This window comes from Lepisma saccharinum, chromosome 22 (assembly GCF_977018435.1).
Source record: "Lepisma saccharinum chromosome 22, izLepSacc3.1, whole genome shotgun sequence".
Lineage (NCBI taxonomy): Eukaryota > Metazoa > Arthropoda > Insecta > Zygentoma > Lepismatidae > Lepisma > Lepisma saccharinum.
Window position 1 is genome coordinate 34,632,224 of NC_139250.1, and position 21,866 is coordinate 34,654,089.

A 21,866-nucleotide genomic window follows, 5' to 3' on the forward strand; every position below is an offset into this window, starting at 1 on the left:
CAAGAGAATGCAGTCACTGTATCTAGTCCAGCCAACAGTTTTGTATCTGATGAAACACGAAGAATTTGCATGTAAGGTCGGCGAGGTGATGCGCATCTGCTATAAATATTCACACTACTTCCTTCAAACCTACATCTCCTATTCGGCTAGAAATAAAACATGTTGATTCTAGTTGTTCCTATTCTTACAGGTCATGTGCAATCTGTGGATCTAGCCATGATTTTCGCACCTCAGCTCTCAAGCACCATACGCCATTTTATTTAACATTCCATACAGGTTGTCGCCGCCCGCCGGTATCAGTATTTCTCTTGTGTTTCTGGCAGCAGTGTTGCCAATCTCCGAATGCAGAATTTCCCTTTTACCAGTGTAAAATTTCCCTTTTTCGACCTAAATTTCCCTCGATTTTGAAAACACATCTGAATCTGTATCTTTGTATTACTATAACTGTTAATCAGGACCGTATATAAGGTGGTTTAGTGGGTTCAAACCCCCCATTGAAAAAAATACTAGAAACTGATCATAGTTTCATAATATAATTATCCTAAAATAAACATTTGAATTTTAAAATAAAACACTAAGGCATTTAAAAAATCCCCAAACCAAAAAAAAATTTCGTCTGCGGCGCAATGATTGTCGGACTTTGAAACGCACCCATTGTTAAAGCTTAGCTAGGGGCCTGCTCTTAGTATTTTTTTTTTTTGACGCCTGTTTTGCCTGAGGAACAAACTTTTTTATTATTATTATTATTATTATTATTAAATATTTATGAAAATCATTAAAGTGTGAAGTAATGGGCAGCCACTCAATACGATTTTTTTAAACATGTTTCCCAGATATCTTTTCATCCGCAGATAAATCCCCACGACGTTTTCTAACCTTTTTGGGAGTTGCAGGTAGCTTCATATCAGTCACCTCTTCCATTCTCCTTGCAACGACACAGGACACACAAAGTCACACACACAGCCACTAAGACACGTTCTGAAATGATGGATGGAACAAGAAAAAAATTGAAAATCGGGTCCCAAATTCTTTCCAGGTGCAGCGCTACTCGTGCCTTGAGGCCTTTCTAGGAAACGCGACAAATATAAGACTGACCGGTCAAGGTCATCTATAACAGGGAGAAAGAAAGCTTACTGAAAAGTGTCACTGTTGCTAACTATTCATTTGGAAAAAGTACTCGCTTAAAAAAAAAAGTTCGAACTTTTTAAAAGAATGAAACTAAAATGTGAGTTTAAATTTCCCTGTTTTTTGGCTATTTTTCATTAAATTTCCCTTTTCCCTTTTCACCCTCAAATTTCCCTGTGCCGAGGGAAATTTCCCTGCTTTTGGCATCACTGTCTGGCAGTCTCATCCATCGCACAACGTGTTGAGTTTGTGGTGGAAGTGGTAGGACAAATTTGGATAAACGAAAACATCCACTTCCATCACGATGGCACTAGAATAATATGTAAAAAATGTCCGGAATGTCTATCGTCAAAATTTCAGACTTAAAATACAACCACATTCAGGTGTGCATATTTCGGTTTGATATGGGAAAATAGATTATCTGTCCTTGGCTTCTAACCATAATGTGAATCTCATTGCAGAAGTGGACAAATAACATAATCTGTTGTATACCAAGTTTACTTTTTGTTTTGTAAACATTAAACAATTCTATAATTACCATTTGCGAAATTTGACTAGTACATAAATCGTGGGTTAGTATACAAATATGTAACAATGTAGAAGTATTAAACGTGTTTTATAGACATTTGTCAATTTTAGAAATGTATTTTTAAAAGAGTAAATTTCTGTAAATTTCTCCTTTTTAAAAGAGTGCATCGTAGTAAATTAGCAAAAATTCACACATTACAATTTTCATTGCAGTAATTTCTCCCGGTATAATGTAAAAACCTCTGAAAAGAACAAATGGTACTACTTTACTATACCGGAGACACCTATCAATGATGTATTTCGCAATTTTTTACATTGCTAACGTACTCTTCTGCATTGCGGAACATTTCTTTAGGTGAAATAATGAATTTATAACGAAAATAATGTCTATTTCTTACATTAACGAGTACTTACTGTTGTTCCTTATTTCCCAGAAACCATCCACGGGTAGCCCCAAAAACCATTGACGTTAGCCCAAAAATTCACGATAGCCCCATGAACCATCACGGGGACGAGGTATGCCTACTAGGTTAGGCTCCATTAGCACTCCTTTCGTTCAATTTAGCATATACGGACATCATGACGGCAGCAGCAATATCGCATCGGAAATAGATTTTCGTAGAAAACCACATGCATTCGCATTAAAATGGATCAAAACTACATTCCCGAACATCAACAACACTACAGAAAATGATTTGCGTAAGTACTTTCTTCTGTAAATTTGAAGAAATCCGTCTCCGGTATAGTAAAGTGTTACCGAACAAATCAAGGGGCTGGTAAATGAGAATGCTCCCAGGTTAACATACATAACTTTGAAAGATGATACGTTACTGCATGCATTAGTATTGTTAATTTTCATTTTCGTGGTGTAGTCCTCAAATATTCAACAAGTAGAGAACTGTCTCATGAGTGTTAAAGAGCATTTTATAAGTAACCGTGGATATTCATAAAATTTCGAAGTTTGTACTGTTCATAAGCAACGTTATAGCCTTTACGACTGCCATGTGTAAGTGTTCTTTTTCTAAACCTAGAAACCATCACAAAACCTCAAAATTAACGTGAGTACAAAGCCTGGGTTTGTTTTGCAGTAGGGGCAAGTTTTATAGGTTCAGATCTTACTTCAGTCTGTAGGCCTCTTACCAAATAGCCTGTCTGTGCCCAGTCAGATTAAAAATAAATAAACTACTCTATTTTCACCCATTTTATATGTTTATGCTAGTCGAGGATTCTCAACTCTAATCCAGAGTAAATTTAAGTTTTGTTTTAAGTCCACTTTATGCACAGGTAAGTTAATGAATTACCTACAGTAAGTGGTATCTGAACTACTACATGCCTTCACCTGATATCAAACCCAGGACCCCGTGATAGGAAAGGAAATGATTTTACCACCACCTTTGGGGATGCCAAATTGAGAGTAATGCATGCATGTCTAGTGTGTGTGTGTTCCATCTCTTTCTTCAATTGGCTCATCTTAGCACCTTTAATCTGGAGAGACAGAACATCAGCACCCAAGGGTTGAGACGTAACTATTATTAAAATCTCATCTAGTTATTTCTAATTACAGTCATTGAACTAAGCAAGCTAAGCAATATAAAAATGAACAAAATATGATAGCAATGGCTGTCCCAGTAACAGTAAACTTTGAGTTTATCAATGCAGAATACTAGGATTAATATTCTTTATCCAACCAATCAGAAGGTTCAGCCCTATAATCAACACTTAGCTCAGTACTATAGTCTTCTTCTTAAATAAAATAATTATTTTAGAAACTGCAAAACATTTTTTTAGCTTATTGGTTACACATTAATACAATGTTACACATAGTATAGAAGAACTTCATTATTTGGTAACACTTTACTATACCGGAGACGGATTTCTTCAAATTTACAGGAGAAATCATTTTCTGTTGCGTTGTTGATGTTCGGGAATGTAGTTTTGATCCATTTTAATGCGAATGCATGTGGTTTTCTACGAAAATCTATTGCTGCTGCCGCCATTTGATTTCTGCACGAGAGCACAATACGCCATCGTATTGTCCGTATATGATAAATTGAACGAAAGGAGTGCTAATGGAACCTAACCTAACAGGCCTAACCTAACCTAGTAGGCATACCTGATTCGTGGGGCTAACGTCAATGGTTTTTGAGGCTACCCATGGATGGAGTGTGGGAAATAAGGAACAACAGTAAGTACTCGTTAATGTAAGAAATAGACATTATTTTCGTTAGAAATTCATTATTTCACCTAAAGCAATGTAAAAAATTGGGAAATAAATCATTGATGGGTGTCTCCGGTATAGTAAAGTAGTACCCATTTTTTAAATCAACAAGAATTGTAAAGAAACAATAGAAGAAGACTATGTACATACTGCTCAATTGGCAGTTTCAGCCCATAATTGTGTTTCTGATTACAACAGTCTTTCAATTTAAAAACAAGATAGCTCTACATATAAAAATATAAATTCAAATATTAAATTATTTGATTGAATTGGGCTCGTCTCAGAGTTCACTTCAGATTCGAAGAAAGACAGTGTATCCTAGGGTGAGCACTCTTTTTGCACGTACACCAGTAAAGGGTTAAAAAGCAAATAAATGTTTCGTCTACACTGAAAATTTGCAGCCAATAGTTTTGAGATAAGACCCAGTGTATGGGTGTGATTTCTTTTATGTATTTCCCTCTATCAGTAATCCTCATTAGGCCCAAGGGTTGTGTCCGGAATTCCTACACCCTCGATTTCTACCACATTTCAAATCTTTTTGTCCAAAATGAAGTTTCTTCCAAGAAAGGGTGTTCTTAACTAGTACGGAAGGAAATTTTTAGAGATCTACGTGCTACAAAACTTACATTTTTGGAATATGAAAATTCCTTACCTACGAAACGTTATTTTGGTTTTTCAGGGCTTCCATCATGGATTCCTGTCACAGGCGCACGTCTACACATTTCCTTTTTCTTCTTGTGAATGAATTGTGGATTGTGAATGTTTTAATTTTTGGTACCTTCATAATGTTTGAGTCAATTGTCGAAAAATAGTGTTGGACAGGTTCTAACATGCCTTTAAAGGGACTCTATAGAAAAAGGCAGGGCGGCGGTAATAGTAGGGAGTGGTAGGTCAATTACCCCAGGGGCGGAGCCTGGAATTGGTGGGCAATTTGGGTCAATTTTTATGAAATTTTTTGTTTAGCCCTGAAAGAGCGACTGTTATATATCCATCGGTACAGGTATGGGTGGCTGCTTCGAAACTTACATGGCCGTAAATAGACTTCCCCCTAACAACATGGCCACAAGTAGACTTCCACCTCGCAACTTTAAACGGCTGTACACTCGTAAATATTTGTTTCCGCACTCCAGAATTTTGTTTTTCATACTTTGCAATGGTAACAGTTCGTTATATCGGAAACACATTCATTTTTACAGAAGAAACTACTTACAGAAATGAGTTACTCTAAGGTTTCCAACATTCGTCGAGGTATTTTCTTTCATCGTGGAATTTATTTGACTGGGAAATCATGTATTTTTCAAGAGAAATATATCACCGACGCACAAGTGCCATTGCTTTTGCTATGTGAACCGGACACTGCATACGTTTGATGACGTAACTCCCAGTCAGTGTTTTCAACCCCTTTTTTTTAACTATACTTGCCTAACCTTACCTTATCAGAAATGGTTCGTTGGGCTATCCGAAAATGGTTCGTGGGGTTATACGTCACAATTTTCACGCGTGACGAACACAATAGTACGTATTTTTCGGTGAAGAAGGTTGGAAACACTGCATACCTACAACGCTAGTCAACCTCTGCCCACCATATTGTGTGTTTCGGAAGCGAAAAAAGGAATAACAAAAACTACTTTCTATGTAAAAAATTGTGTTTGTTTTCGTGTAAAAAGCATAATGGCACCTTGAACTATGTTCCGCAATACACAATTGGTACGTACGAACCATGCAAAACACAAAATATCCAATTTTAATGTGTCTCCAATATAATGAATTGTTACCCTTTGCAACACCCTTTTTTCTTAAAAAGTTTCACTACCAAAATCGAGGGTGTAGGATTTCCTGATGGACCCGGCCCAAGTTCCAAATGTTTAGTTCTGAACTAATTATGGTACACACACATTTTTTACCTGATTTGGTTTCTATTTATGTCTATTTGATTTCTATTGATTGCAAGTGTTTTCTTGCTACTGTGTTCACGGGACAGAATAAAATATTGTTACACTCGTTAGTCCACTTTTCCTGACAGAGTATGGTCTCATTCCTTAATATGAAACCTTCCTATCTTAACCATTTTATATTTTTCACATGTTTGAGTAAACACACAATTTCTTATACTGTTTATATATGTTTATTCAGGAATGAAATAAATGAGAAAAATAATGTGTGATTTGTTTTCAGTATTTATGGATCCATTGTGATATATTCTACTTCTGATGTAACGCAAGCATGAACAATGGCTGCCAGCAGTGTGTTTCTGTTGTCAATCACTGGCCAGATAGAGTGTGCTGTATTCCCTGATTGTGATGACATCTATTGCAAGTATTGTTTTCTCTATGGTCCAGATTGGGTGATTACTTCTGTGAGTATCTACTCTGCAGATTGTATTTGACATTTCACTGATATTTAATTATTTCTCATCTGTGTAAAATTTATCCTTCATAAGCTGTCTGGACCATTTTGAGGTGTACTTATCGGTTTGTCCAGCGATTTTTATTTGATGTCCAACTAAACTACGAGGGTCATTCGGAAAGTAACTTCCGTTTGGGTATAAAAGAAACACCAGGACATTGTGAGAGTTCTTATTATATACAAGTGGAAGAGACAACTCTAAGCTATTTTTCTACATAAGCACCGTTTCTGTTGAGACACTTATCATGTAATATAATGTAAATGTATAATGTAAACAAGGTTTACAATACCCATGTCAAAGAAATCTGCTACCTGTGCATTCAACCATGACAAAACTCATGGCAACTGTGTTTTGGGACAGAAAAGGGATGCTGTTGGTGGAGTTCCTGGAACGAGACACAACTATCAACGCTCAAGTGTATTTTCAAACCTTGAAGAAATTGCGACGAGCAATTCAAAACAGGCAACGTGGCGTGTTGAGTTCTGGCATTGTTCTCGTGCATGATAACGCTTGCCCTCATACTGCTCCTCGAACCAAGGGCCTTCTCCAACATTTTCAGGGGGAATGTTTGACCACCCTCCTTACAGCCCAGATTTGGCCCATAGCGAGTATCACCTCTTTCCACAAATTAAGAAGTGGCTAGGTGCACAGCGCTTCAACAATGACCAGGAATTCAAGGACAATGTTACTGCATGGCTGAATGCACAGGCGGCAGATTTCTCTGGCATGGGTATTGTAAACCTTATTCACCAATATGATAAGTGTCTCAACAGAAATGGTGCTTATGTAGAAACTGGAAAATATGTGTTTTTATGTAAAATAAAATTTGCTATGTTGACATATAAGGCTATGATCAGAATTTTGGCAAAAACGAGGATCTCTATCTTATCGCAGAAAAAACATTTATTTACCTAAAGTTCCGTTCCCTAGTCATGACCTGCCAGGAGCCTTTTTAATTTGGTGAATGTGAGCCCTATTGCCAATATTTTCTAACTTTTCAGATCAGTCTGCAACCATTGTTTTCAGGCAGCTCCCCAATTGTCCTGACTGTTCTGGGTCAACGCCAAAATTGTGGTGTTCCCCCTGTGTATTGAACTCAGGGAGTGTTTCCACCAAAGGCAAGAGTACTAGTTTGGTCACTGAACTAATTGATTGATTGCGTGTATGTTACTTCACTTTTCTACCACTTTTGACTAATCGTGAAGATGAGAATGATTGATGATATGATGAAATTGATGAAGGGACACTCACAAAGAACAGCCATGCCCAGGCCAGGATTCAAACCGGGACCTCTGGCATCATAGTTCGGTGTGTCAACCACTCCACATAAATGGCGACGATGTCACTGAACTAATTTAAACAACAGGCACATAGTGGATTGTGCCCCACTTTAAACCGTAAGTCCAGTCCTGATAAGCCTTTCTGTGCATAAAGTGTACTTCAAAAACCAACTCAACAACAAATCTATTCTCATCCCCACCATTGCAAGTTGCCAAAGGAGGAAGAAAACTGATTGGAAATAACAAAAAAATATGTACTGAATTTCAGTAAATTATAAGTTCATTCTTAACACAATATCTATGATAGAAGAAATAAAGTAATGTAATTCTCTTTCGTGTGGCATTACTTTCCTGGTAACTTCACCTCCTTTGTAGTGGCACTACATTTTTAAACTTGTAATCATGGCTTCATTACTAATGATTGTATATTTGAAGTGAAAAATTCATCATGTTTATTTTTAGGTATAGTATTGTATAGGGTGACACAGAAAAAATGGGAACTTTTGAAAAAAACACCAAACACCGGAGAAACCAGATAAACATATATATTGACAGAAATTGAACTGTTACAACTTGCCATTTAAGATACAGTAATCCATAGTATCACTTTTTAAAAATTACGTCCTTGAGATGGTGTCCTTTGCTAGCTCTGCATTCTTGCAATCTGCCATTGAGGTCTGTCATTGTTCGCTACAACACGTGAGGTGGGATGGCACAAATTTTGTCTTTAATTCGTTGCTTCAATTCAACCCTTGTTCTTGGCCGAGACGTGTACACCTAACTCTGAAGGTGGCCCCACAAGAAGAAATCACATACAGACAAATCTGGGGATCTTGGTGGCCAGGGAATGTCGAGAGATAACATTTTATGGCGAAAGCACGATGTTGACCGTTCCACTGATCCATAATTACTAAATGGCAAGGTTGTCTATTGTTCAGGATACCATTCTGCAGTGCTTCCAACTATGCAGTGTTGCCAGCTACGCTTTTCAAAAGTGCCCATTTTTCTGTGTCACCCTGTATGTTGTATATATATGCATATGTGCATTACATTATAAATATGACACCATATTTTGCAGGGATTAGAGGAAGGAATTTCCCAGATTACAAAAAAGAGTCTGGATGAGCGGCAGCTGTTTGTGTGGAACTTTCCTCTGGAAATTACATTTAAAAGCACAAATCCTCATGGATGTAAGTAAAGTAATTTAGTATTTGTTGACCTTATCTCCAACTACCATTGAAATAACAGTGGAATGTCATAAATTTGTATAAAATATTGTTGATCATAATTTAGTTTTAGAAATCTGTATAAATGCTCTAAATTTGCCCATAAAAGCGTGTGAGGATGTTTGTACTGTTTGAGGTATGCACATGTGCAGTTCTAGAATCAAAAGAATTGTCTATTTTAAAAATAAATGTTAATATAAAACAACAGAAGCATCTCTAATTTTGTATCTTTTTATTTAACATAACATGTTTTGTGCATCTTTTTACAAAATTGCAACAACGAGAATGAATGGTGAATTAATGAAAGAGTAAATGCAGTGAATTATCCTTTTGTTCACCAGAAACTTAGAAAGTGTTTTCGGTTAATGAGGCATCTTTTGTATTTTTCATTTATATTTTTATTTATATTCATCTTTTCTATTTTTTATTTTTAACAACACTGTGTATATACAGATGCTGATTGGGCTATATCCGACTAATTTGGCAATGCTGCTGCCACGTGTGTAGTTGCCCAGAAACTTGAAATCGGCCATGAGACAAGTGTTGTGTCTGAGGTCGCAGTTGCTGGAGCGTCGTGTTCATGCTAGTGAAATGCTGCCGAAAATTAACCATTATTAGGAAGGGTACATCATGGCTCTTTCCCATGCACATTTTTCATACAACCGAATAGTGAAACAGTGTCTGGAAAATGGTTTAACCATCGGAGTGTCCACAGCTAAAGATATTGTGGCCAGGCAAACACTAATGGTGCTCATGGAGAAACATTCGCCAAAAATAGGAGCCCGTTCGAAGTTACCAGCGAAATTGTCCCCTGTGGTGCTTCATGGAATTCGGGGAATTGCAGTCCAGGAGAATCCACCACCCCAACGTTACATGGCCCATAGGTTCAATGTGGCCCAATCCACTGTCAGCAACGTCATTCGTCATTGCCTTGGCCTGCGGTGCGTACTTAAGGACTGGGTTCACAACCTCTTCCCGCAGCACATTGCAGAATGAAAGACCAACTGCCGCAAACTGTACGATAGACACTTTGCAGGGTCAAAATGGAAGACAGTTGTCACATTGGTTGAGGCCTACATTTATCTCACGCGTAATGGTAACATTTAGGCAATTACGTACTGTGACACCTCTGGCAAGGGACGTACCGAGTTTTACCGCCAGTGCCGAGAAAGTTTTCCACAGGGAATCATGATTGTCGCCAGATACGGTTACGAAGGGAAGTTGAAGATACGTAAAGTGGAAAAAAACATAAAGGTGAATGCTGCCTACTTCCAGGAATCCATTATGGCCCCAATCTATCGGACAGACATCCCTTGTTTGTACGGAGACAACAAGAACCAGGTGCAGATCCACATGGACAAAGCGTCCAGCCACACCGCTAGATCATCCCACCGGTTTTATCAGGACATGGAGCAGGAAACAGGAATACGTATTATTCCCTTTCATGACATTTCTGTCAAAAGCCCTGATGCCAGTCCAATGGATTTCTGCACATTTGGGCTGTTAAAACGATGTCTACAACATCGCCACCCCTGCACACTCACAGGCCTATGGAAAACCTGTAAGGTGGAATGGCAAGCAATTCCTATGCCTGTGCTCAAACGTAGTTTTGTTGCAGTGGAAATTGCGATGTCGGGCAATAGTCCATAATGCTGGTGGTCCCATAGAACACAACCGGTGGTGGCAACACGGCTTTTCATAGGGTGGGTAAGTACACTTTACATATCAGTCGGATATAACTCGATCAACCTCTGTACACGCTGAGTGCTCACTGAATTGCGACCACCCCTCCAAACACTAAGGAATGGCCCAGCAGCTGTTCTGATCACATGACCACCCTGACTGGAAGTATCGTGATGAATGTATAGACGCAACACTACATGTTAGTCGAACAGCACACGTTAAATTGGGAGGTGGTCAGTATTTAACGTAGTTCTAAAAGGGCATGACCGTGGGTGCCTGAGCATCAGATGTGTCAATAATCCAGACAGCAACACTGGTCAGGTGTGCCCATTCCAGTGTAGTGAAGGTGTACAGAGCGTGGCAAGAAAATGGGGGAACGACCACCAAGATGCAGAATTGCAAGGGTGTACATAAGGTGACACAGCAGGGAGATAGTCGAGTCAAATGGCTCGTGACATCTAAATGCACCATCAGCATTCGGGAATTATGGGACCAATACAACAGTGGATGCAGAACACCCATATCCCATGCAACTGTGTGGCAAACACTGGCATGCATGAAGTTCCACAGCAGACGACCCAGATAACGCGTGATCATAATTATGGTAATAATGCATTGTAGTATCCTTCGGAGGTGGGATAAAAGTTTAGCTTTTTCTAGAAATGCAAAGCACAGAACATGGAAACCATGGGGTAAGATTAACATTGTTAAATTTATAATATAAATAACGTCACCAGTCAAAATGACTGGTTCCGTCCTAGTGTTAAAGTTATGATTTGTGTGTGTGTGTTATCATGTGACATTATCTCCTTTCTGAAACATTGTCTGCAGGATACAAAACATATGACATGAAATTAATCTTTTCGAATTGCCAAGTCAGTTGTAAATGTTTGAAACAAAGTATCTCCTCTTCACTTTTTACACTAATACAGGGTGATTAGAAAAGTCCCATGACATTTTTGAGAAATCGGCAACTAATAACAAAATAAATGGTACTACAGTACAGAAGAGACACCAAAATACAAAATTAACGCTTTTCCACTTGACCTCGACAAAAGTAACACTTTTCCACTTGACCTCCATCAATTTCAAAACAAGTGTCCCAACGTTTGTGGACATGTGAACCGTCATAATTGTTGGGGCAGTGATACCATCGAATGGCAAAGGGACACTCCGAAAGTGAATGTCTGGCTCGGCATGACTAAACAAAAATTCTATGGGCCATTCATGTGTGTGGAACAAACAATCAATGGAGGTACTTACTTCGACATGTTACAACTGTTCCTAGAGCCGCAGTTGTTGGATGATGGTATCCTTGGTACAGTGGTCTTTCTACAAGATGGTGCACCGCCCCACTTCACAACCACTGTTGGAGAGTACCTCAACACCACCTTTCCCAACAGGTGGATAGGAAGAGAATCTCTTCGTATGTGGGCATCCCTTTTACCTGACCTTACCTCACTGGATTTCTTTGCTTGGGGTTTTATCAAAGAGCAGGTCTACAAAACTAAGGTTACCAATCTCACAGTGCTGAAAGAACGCATACGAAATGCATGCGAGATGATCACTCTGGCTATGTTGGAGAAGGTGTTTAATGCTACCTTGTCCCGTTGGGACACTTGTTTTGATATTGATGGATGTCATGTAGAAAAGTGTTAATTTTGTGGTGGTCATGTGGAAAAGTGTTACTTTTGTGGAGGTCATGTGGAAAAACGTTAATTTTGTGGTTTGGTGTCTCTTCTGTACTGTAGTACCATTTATTTTGTTATTAGTCGCCAATTTCTCAAAAATGTCATAGGACTTTATAATCACCCTGTATACAGGATGGAGCAAAAAAAAAAAAAGGTAACCAAAGTTCTGTCACATTTCCATGTTTCGGTTACCTTTTTTTTTGCCACACTCTGTATAATGAGTCCGTGTAAGTTTTGTGAGAAACTTTGTTGTACTAGGTCTATTATTTCATATGAATCATGAAAGTTGGTCACCAAAATTGCTATCCGAATCATTTTTTTTTTTTTCACAAATGTTACAAAGAAGCATTATTGAATGTCAACTGTGTTTGATCTGTAAATTTAAAGTTATGGAGATAAAAATTTTCAGGGGTTAAGTTTAGATTAGAGTTTTCACGTTTCAAGAACTGGGAATGTATGAGTGGTCTCTTTTGATGTCTTTATTGTTCGATTGTATGGTCCAGAATCCAGTCATGTGGCAATTAGCTTAGGAACTTTCGGTTCCTGTTGGAAGATCTTTGTTTTTTTGTTGAGCAGGCTGGTTGTCATCACTCAGGGGATATCACAATGACCGGAATTGAGGGATGATCATAAAGTATTCACTGTTCATTGCATCATGCTCTGAAGGTAAGCAGGGTTCCACACATTCTAGATCTCTGTCATACTAGCAGAAAAATTCCTGCCTGAATCAAACCCAGATCCCTGCATGATAGTCAGATTCCTACCCTACTGGATCACCCTGGCTGTCACTCGAGTATATATGTGTTTCATCATCATCATCTTCACCATTGCTTCTTTTACTCTTTTGCAGGGCCTCAGCTGATAGTCAGTGCATATGGCTTGGATGTGTTTGGAAATGACATTGTGAGAGGCTACGGTGTGTGCCATATACCTATATCAGTCGGACAGCATAGGAAAAGGTTAGTAGACATGTTTACCCTTATCATCACATCAGTTAATTACAGTGGAACTCCATTTTTAAGTTCCCAAATTTTACATTTTCCCACATTATACATTCAAACATCATGGTCCCAACATGGTAAAATGTTTTAAAATTTTCCTCAATTTTACATTTTCCCGCATTATAAGTTTTTTAAGCTTGGTTCTCTGAAAAACGTAAAATCGTTGTTCTACTGAAATTACTTATGAATGTAGTAAGTGTGGATTCATTGCTTTATGGAAGAAAAATAATATGGGGTGTTTCATTAAGAATCAGTCATATTTACCAACACATTCTGCATAGCAGATGTTTCCAATGTATCCTAGGGGCATGGGAATGAGCATAATAAATGTTGCAAATGCCCCCCCCCCTTCCCACAGAACCCAGACACATGCGCTACTCCACATTATCCTGTTGTCAACATGTCCTCATCAATAGTCTGGTGATATTCCCCCTTCGTTGTAACAGCTCCTGAAATTTGCACTATCTTACCATAGTCTTAGCTATGTGCATAGTCCCACCATTTAACCAGAGTTTTACCAACTAACATATCAATTATATAGCCTGTAACATAGTGTATAGTCATTTTGTTGTTATTTTTACAAATATGAATGCATAATTTAAATGCCCTAGTTTTGTAAAATGAATGTCTAAATACACTTCCTTTCTCATTGCAGTCATCTGTTACATATATTAATTGAGGAGGTTGATAAAGCATTATGTTATAATGTGTTATAATTGTATATCAAATGGGTCAAATATGTTTTATGTTGGTAACTAATTTGTACCAGTAATAGTTTCATATTGGCTTATTCCTAATTTATAGTATCTGTTATCCAACTACTTTTCAAAGAAAAATCCACTCTGCAATGGCATTTACAGCCATCCTGAATGGTGTTCAGTAACTCATTGAAACCAGGGTTGTTAGAGGTCCTGGAACCCATAAATTCTGTTGGGTTCTGCTGCAGGACCACAACCTTTTTTCTCGCACAATTTAAATTTGGTCCAAGTTGTGTATTGTTTCATTGAAAAAAAGGTTCTTGGACCGAATTTAAATTAATCCAGAAAAAAAAGGTTCCTGGACTGTATTTAAATTCATCCTGAGAAAAGGTTCCTGGATCGAATTGAAATACTTTATACATAAAAAGGTTTTTTATGGCCTAGAACCCATTTACAATTTCTGATTTTCTCTTCTGGTCGAGAATTGCATTTATTTACAATTCCTGGAAGTTAATAACCCTGGGATTATTAAGGATCCAGAAATCCATACATTCTAATGGGTTCTATTTTGTTCCGCAACAGTACAGGATCCTTTTTTCTCGCACAATTTAAATTTGATCCAAGTTGCATTTTGTTTCATTGGGAAATGGTTCCTTAACTGTATTTAAATTGAGCTGGAAAAAAAGGTTCCTGGACCGAATTTAAATTCAGTCTAAGAAAAGATTCCTGGACCGTAATTAAATTCAGTCAAAAGGTTCCTGGACCGTATTTAAATTCAACCGGGAAAGAGGTTCCTGGACCGTATTTAAATTGATCTGGTAAAAAGGTTCCTGGACCGTATTTAAATTCAACCGGGAAAGAGGTTCCTGGACCGTATTTAAATTGATCTGGTAAAAAGGTTCCTGGACCGTATTTAAATTGATCTGGTAAAAAGGTTCCTGGACCGTATTTAAATTCAACCGGGAAAGAGGTTCCTGGACCGTATGTAAATTGATCTGGTAAAAAGGTTCCTGGACCGTATTTAAATTCAACCGGGAAAGAGGTTCCTGGACCGTATTTAAATTCAACCGGGAAAGAGGTTCCTGGACCGTATTTAAATTGATCTGGTAAAAAGGTTCCTGGACCGTATTTAAATTCAACCGGGAAAGAGGTTCCTGGACCGTATTTAAATTGATCTGGTAAAAAGGTTCCTGGACCGTATTTAAATTCAACCGGGAAAGAGGTTCCTGGACCGTATTTAAATTGATCTGGTAAAAAGGTTCCTGGACCGTATTTAAATTCAACCGGGAAAGAGGTTCCTGGACCATATTTAAATTGATCTGGTAAAAAGGTTCCTGGACCGTATTTAAATTCAACCGGGAAAGAGGTTCCTGGACCGTATTTAAATTGATCTGGTAAAAAGGTTCCTGGACCGTATTTAAATTCAACCGGGAAAGAGGTTCCTGGACCGTATTTAAATTGATCTGGTAAAAAGGTTCCTGGACCGTATTTAAATTCGGACCGTATTTAAATTCAACCGGGAAAGAGGTTCCTGGACCGTATTTAAATTGATCTGGTAAAAAGGTTCCTGGACCGTATTTAAATTCAACCGGGAAAGAGGTTCCTGGACCGTATGTAAATTGATCTGGTAAAAATGTTCCTGGACCGTATTTAAATTCAACCGGGAAAGAGGTTCCTGGACCGTATTTAAATTGATCTGGTAAAAAGGTTCCTGGACCGTATTTAAATTCAACCAGGAAAGAGGTTCCTACACCGTATTTAAATTGATCTGGTAAAAAGGTTCCTGGACCGTATTTAAATTCAACCGGGAAAGAGGTTCCTGGACCGTATTTAAATTGATCTGGTAAAAAGATTCCTGGACCGTATTTAAATTGATCTGGTAAAAAGGTTCCTGGACCGTATTTAAATTCAACCGGGAAAGAGGTTCCTGGACTGTATTTAAATTGATCTGGTAAAAAGGTTCCTGGACCGTATTTAAATTCAACCGGGAAAGAGGTTCCTGGACCGTATTTAAATTGATCTGGTAAAAAGGTTCCTGGACCATATTTAAATTCAACCGGGAAAGAGGTTCCTGGACCATATTTAAATTGATCTGGTAAAAAGGTTCCTGGACCGTATTTAAATTCAACCGGGAAAGAGGTTCCTGGACCATATTTAAATTGATCTGGTAAAAAGGTTCCTGGACCGTATTTAAATTCAACTGGAAAAGAGGTTCCTGGACCGTATTTAAATTGATCTGGTAAAAAGGTTCCTGGACCGTATTTAAATTCAACCGGGAAAGAGGTTCCTGGACCATATTTAAATTGATCTGGTAAAAAGGTTCCTGGACCGTATTTAAATTCAACCGGGAAAGAGGTTCCTGGACCATATTTAAATTGATCTGGTAAAAAGGTTCCTGGACCGTATTTAAATTCAACCGGGAAAGAGGTTCCTGGACCATATTTAAATTGATCTGGTAAAAAGGTTCCTGGACCGTATTTAAATTCAACCGGGAAAGAGGTTCCTGGACCATATTTAAATTGATCTGGTAAAAAGGTTCCTGGACCGTATTTAAATTGATGTGGTAAAAAGGTTCCTGGACCTTATTTAAATTCAACCGGGAAAGAGGTTCCTGGACCGTATTTAAATTGATCTGGTAAAAAGGTTCCTGGACCGTATTTAAATTCAACCGGGAAAGAGGTTCCTGGACCATATTTAAATTGATCTGGTAAAAAGGTTCCTGGACCGTATTTAAATTCAACCGGGAAAGAGGTTCCTGGACCATATTTAAATTGATCTGGTAAAAAGGTTCCTGGACCGTATTTAAATTCAACCGGGAAAGAGGTTCCTGGACCATATTTAAATTGATCTGGTAAAAAGGTTCCTGGACCGTATTTAAATTCAACCGGGAAAGAGGTTCCTGGACCATATTTAAATTGATCTGGTAAAAAGGTTCCTGGACCGTATTTAAATTGATGTGGTAAAAAGGTTCCTGGACCGTATTTAAATTCAACCGGGAAAGAGGTTCCTGGACCGTATTTAAATTGATCTGGTAAAAAGGTTCCTGGACCGTATTTAAATTCAACCGGAAAAGAGGTTCCTGGACCGTATTTAAATTGATCTGGTAAAAAGGTTCCTGGACCGTATTTAAATTCAACCGGGAAAGAGGTTCCTGGACCATATTTAAATTGATCTGGTAAAAAGGTTCCTTGACCGTATTTAAATTCAACCGGGAAAGAGGTTCCTGGACCATATTTAAATTGATCTGGTAAAAAGGTTCCTGGACCGTATTTAAATTCAACCGGGAAAGAGGTTCCTGGACCATATTTAAATTGATCTGGTAAAAAGGTTCCTTTACCGTATTTAAATTCAACCGGAAAAGAGGTTCCTGGACCGTATTTAAATTGATCTGGTAGAAAGGTTCCTGGACCGTATTTAAATTCAACCGGGAAAGAGGTTCCTGGACCATATTTAAATTGATCTGGTAAAAAGGTTCCTGGACCGTATTTAAATTCAACCTGAAAAAAGGTTCTTTACGGTCCAGAACCCATTTACACTTGCTGATTTTCTCTCCTGGACCGGAATTGAATTTATTTAAAATTCCTGGTGCTTTAACAATCCTGATTGAAACACAGACACATTGGCACTGAACAGAAATACCACTCACTCCATTCAACAGGAAGACATCCCAACAAATCTAGCTGACGACCTTGGCAGAGCAGCTAGCACAGTGTGTTATGATGTCAGTGGTACAGAGTTCGAATCCCAGCCTGGGCATGGGTGTTCTTTAGGGATGTCCCTTCATCAATTTTATCATATCATCACTCGTCCTCATCTTTGCTATTAGCCAAAAGTAGCAGAAAAGTGAAGTAAAATGAACCACATCAATAAATCAACATCACCTCTGAGAATTTCCCAAGGAGATAAACAAAACATCTAGGAGCTACTTTTTGTTTTCATATAGACTGAAATCTAGAGATATTTCCTCATTTTGATTTCACAGGTTCACAAGAGATAATCATGGTGTGGAGAAAATTGTCACATTTGATATTTGATCATTAGCCACCATATTTGGATTGAAAAGGGCAAGGTTGATTCTTTAATGTAAATCGCAACAATGAGACTTGAGAACACTTGTGAAATGAATGAGTAGAGGCATGCATATTTCGTTTCTGACGAAAACACGAAGTGTTAAATAACACATTGTAATGTTAATTTTCCATGTTTCTGGAAGGTGTGAAGTTCATTTTTCTACCCTGTTTTGTCACAAAATAATGTGAAATAGACTCTTAAACACGAAATTTAGAGTTTATTTACGGACGTGACACTTTTTGAAGTCAGAACTATCCTTCAAGTTATGCAATTCACGAAAAATTCATTAATTCTGCTGTAAATATTTGAGAAGCAAAAATGGACCCCCTTATACTGGAATAAACTTAATATTCTGGCAACGACATAAATGCGCTATTAGAATGGATATATTTATTTTGTGTAATAAGTGCAGTTTTTAAATCAAATTTGTAATTATATTCACATTTTTAAAACCAAAATGACATTTATATACCACTTCTTCACCACTATAACAGGGAAATTTTATTTTATTTACCGCTTTTGAACCCAAAATTGACTGGTTTTTTACCGAAATTTTGCTTTTTTATTTACCAAAAATATGTGCCTATCAATGAGCAATGAATCAAATGCCGTTCCCAGGATTCAAACAAGGACCCCTGACTTCATAGCATACAGTATTGTTTTGAGTACCTTTCATCTGAACTCCTGGTATAATGCAGGAAAGTTAAAAAAGAGAAGGTGGAGAAAATTGTTTTTCGTTGTCCTTGGGATTTCAAGGTCTGCTTCCTCAGTTCAAACTTTCCAGCACAACAAAAATATTAAGTCATGCATAATTTATTTTTTCAGGATTCCTATGTTTGTGCCGGAGTCTACTTCCCATCTCCAGAAATTCACCTCCTGGCTCACTGGTCGAAGGCCGGAGTATGTTGACCCACGAGTAGTGGCTCAGGGGGAAGGACGAGAAGGTAGGTAACAGAAATGGTAGCTAAGTAGAATGTCCAGTCATTGGGGATGCCTTGTATTCTCAAGTTTTGTGTCCTTTCTCGGCCCCTGACGATGTAATCAAGTTTCGGGAACATTGGAAACAAAGTTTGGGTTTCTGTACTGTGTATACCAAGAGTATATTGATCCGTTCACTGGGTTCTTAGGTACACTTACAAGGATAAGGATAGGTGCTGGTTCTGGCAGCAATCCGAACCTGCTCCATACAAGTGGACAAACAGTGGACTTCTCTCACTGTTGGGTAGACTGGATCTATCTTGGTGATGGCTCTTCCGATTGGGGTCAGCTCATCTGTCCCCAACCGGGATTGCGGCACCAACAGTGGCCTGCCCATGATGGAGGCAAGTGGCTTAGTGACTTAGCGATTTTGGAACTTACACTGCAGTTGCCTGGAGGTCTCCTTCGGCAATGTCTGCTAACACTGCTTCGCGACTGAAAGGCAGTGAAGGCTTGTAGGTTTTGGTAGTTTTGACTTTCAAACAATTCTCAGTAATTGCCTCTTTCTGAAAATCCTTCTTCTTCTTCTTCCTCTTTCCCCTTTTGCCTCATAGCATCGGGGTTGCCTCTATCCACTCCTTCCATCTATCCCGTTCCATTGCCATCCTCTTCATTTCTCTTATTCCTTTTCCTTTCTTTTGTCCGATTTTTTCTATTCATTTATCAAATGTCTTCCAGGGTCTTCCTCTTGTTTTCCTTCCCTCTGTTCTAGCTTCCATAAATTGTTTTGCTTTTCTATCTTCATCCATTCTTACCACATGTCCGAACCATTTTAATTGTCTTTGTGTCAGTTTCTCTTCTGATTTAATTCTTCTCTGATTCTTTCATTTTGTACTCTATCTCTCCTTGTCTTACCAACTATTATACGGAAGCATTTCATCTTTACTATTGTTATATGTCTTACTTCTCCTCTTACTGGCCAGCTTTCACTTCCATATAGTAAAATTGGTTCCACTACTGACTTATACATTTGTAGTTTACTTTTGGTATTTATTTCCCCTTTTCCAAAAATTCTCTAGAGTTTTATTCGCCTTTGACAGTATGACGATTTTCTGATCTATCTTACCCGCTCGGTGGCTGTTTTTTTCTTTTTCATTATGTTTTTCCCTTGGTCTCTATACAATATATAAACATGACAATTTCATCTCAAGGTTCCAGGTTATGTATTTTGTTTTGTGTTTAAGTAATACTTTTCCTTTATAATTTTCAGTCACACGTGTTCGTTCTCAAGGCCATGTGTTCTGCACGTTCAATGTTGTCACGAAAGATATGAACCGACTTGGCTACGATGCTGGTTCTCAGGACACAGGAAGAAATCATGTTGTCACTTCCACAGAGACTGCTGAAATTGTGCCAGATAAAAGTGACTTTGGTAAAGAGTGATTATGTATTGAAAATCATATTCATTCCATGTGACTTATTCTTGTACTTATTTCATTGCCTGCTTAACATGGCAGGACAATCATATCATTTTTTACATCATCAATGTGTGTGTGTGTGTGTGCATGTGAGAGATTAGCAGTTTGTGAAAGAGCAAACAAGAGCACTGGAGATAGAGAAAATTGCATAATTGATTGCTTTTGTTACTTGTGTCGTACTTTTGTGAAGATTTTATTAAATTTCTAAAGTTTTCCAAATGTAACTTGTTATTATTGTGCAGTTTGGTACACCTCCTGACTATACTTCAGCTTGTCTAATGACCAGAGGATACATGGAATTCCTTAAATTGTTGGCACAAATAATTAAACATGGTTTTTGCATGAATTTTTGTCACGTTTATTTTCAAGTTTACAATCTAAAAGAAGGTTTTTGTTTTCTTGCCACCAGCTGATACTGATAGTACAAATTGCCAAATAGGTTTGTCTCTGCAAGGCTGCACCATCTGCATATTGCAGGAGCTACCGTATTTACTCATGTATAATGCGCACTTTTTTCCAAAATGTTTGCTCCCACAAACTGTGGTGCATATTATGCACGACATATATTGAACAGCCAACATGAAACCGTAGAGGGTCATTCCAAGATTTTGGGACACTTGCATTGATTTTTCATGTTTACGGAATCATATCATGTTATATATCGTTGGAAAGCTTAAATCCTGGAGTTTCTGAATATGGTAACAGCATTCCATTGAAGATGACAACACTGATGTGAAATGCGGTTGAAGTAAGTTCATCACAAAATGAAGGAACATTCTGATTTCTGTGGTACTTTGGATGAAAGAAAACATAAGGAAAAAGAAAACAATAATTAAAATGTATTACTGGCCAATTAATAATATATATATATAGGATAAAAGGAAGGAGGGCCACAAGGGCTAAATAAAAAGTGAAAGAGGAGAGAGGAAACACTCACCGGACAAAGAAAAAATTCAAATTTTCGTGATGGTACAAATATCCCGAGCTGCTTCATACACTCCCACCAAGAAACCTGCCACCAATCCCCCTGCACTTGTCACCCAATATCACCCCCACCTCAACAAAATCAGACACACTCTACGTTCCCTCCTTCCCATCCTGCACAGTGATCCTGACACCAGAAATATCTTCCCCGACAAGCCCAGAGTTGTCTTCAAACGCCCTCCCAATCTCCAAAACATCCTGGCCCACCACAATCCACCTACTCACAATCAACTCGCACCTGCCCACAAATGCAACCGCCCAAGGTGCAAAACCTGCCCCATATTTGTCACTTCCCGCACCCTCCAGATCCACACTGCTACCGGCAAATTCACCCTCTACCCCAAAGGAACCTGCAACAGCTCTAACCTAATTTATATCCTCACGTGCAACATCTGCAGGAGCTTCTACCTGGGGGAAACATCCACAGCCCTGAACCTCCGCATCAACAACCACTGCTCCTCTACCCAAAACCTGGACTTTGCTGTTGCCATTCACACCAATCACCACAATATTCCTTTTAATGACTGCTTCCAGGTAGCGATCGTCCACTCCTTGCCC

At 38.4% G+C, this 21,866-nt stretch overlaps 1 protein-coding gene across 2 annotated transcripts; it reads left to right on the forward strand.

Annotated features, from left to right (window-relative positions):
* Positions 1 to 1,376: 1,376 nt before the first annotated feature.
* On the forward strand, positions 1,377 to 20,543 carry LOC146004603 (B9 domain-containing protein 1-like). 2 transcript variants are annotated; one of them, XM_083143476.1, is made up of 6 exons: positions 1,377 to 1,508; positions 6,047 to 6,227; positions 8,637 to 8,748; positions 13,009 to 13,117; positions 18,754 to 18,872; positions 20,117 to 20,543. In XM_083143476.1, the coding sequence occupies exons 2-6, from the start codon at positions 6,102 to 6,104 to the stop codon at positions 20,287 to 20,289; spliced, it is 639 nt and encodes a 212-aa protein (XP_082999602.1). In that variant the 5' UTR covers positions 1,377 to 1,508; positions 6,047 to 6,101; the 3' UTR covers positions 20,290 to 20,543. The 2 variants fall into 2 exon arrangements, with proteins under 2 accessions (XP_082999602.1, XP_082999601.1); XM_083143475.1 differs by lacking the exon at positions 1,377 to 1,508 and adding an exon at positions 1,636 to 1,697.
* Positions 20,544 to 21,866: the final 1,323 nt, after the last annotated feature.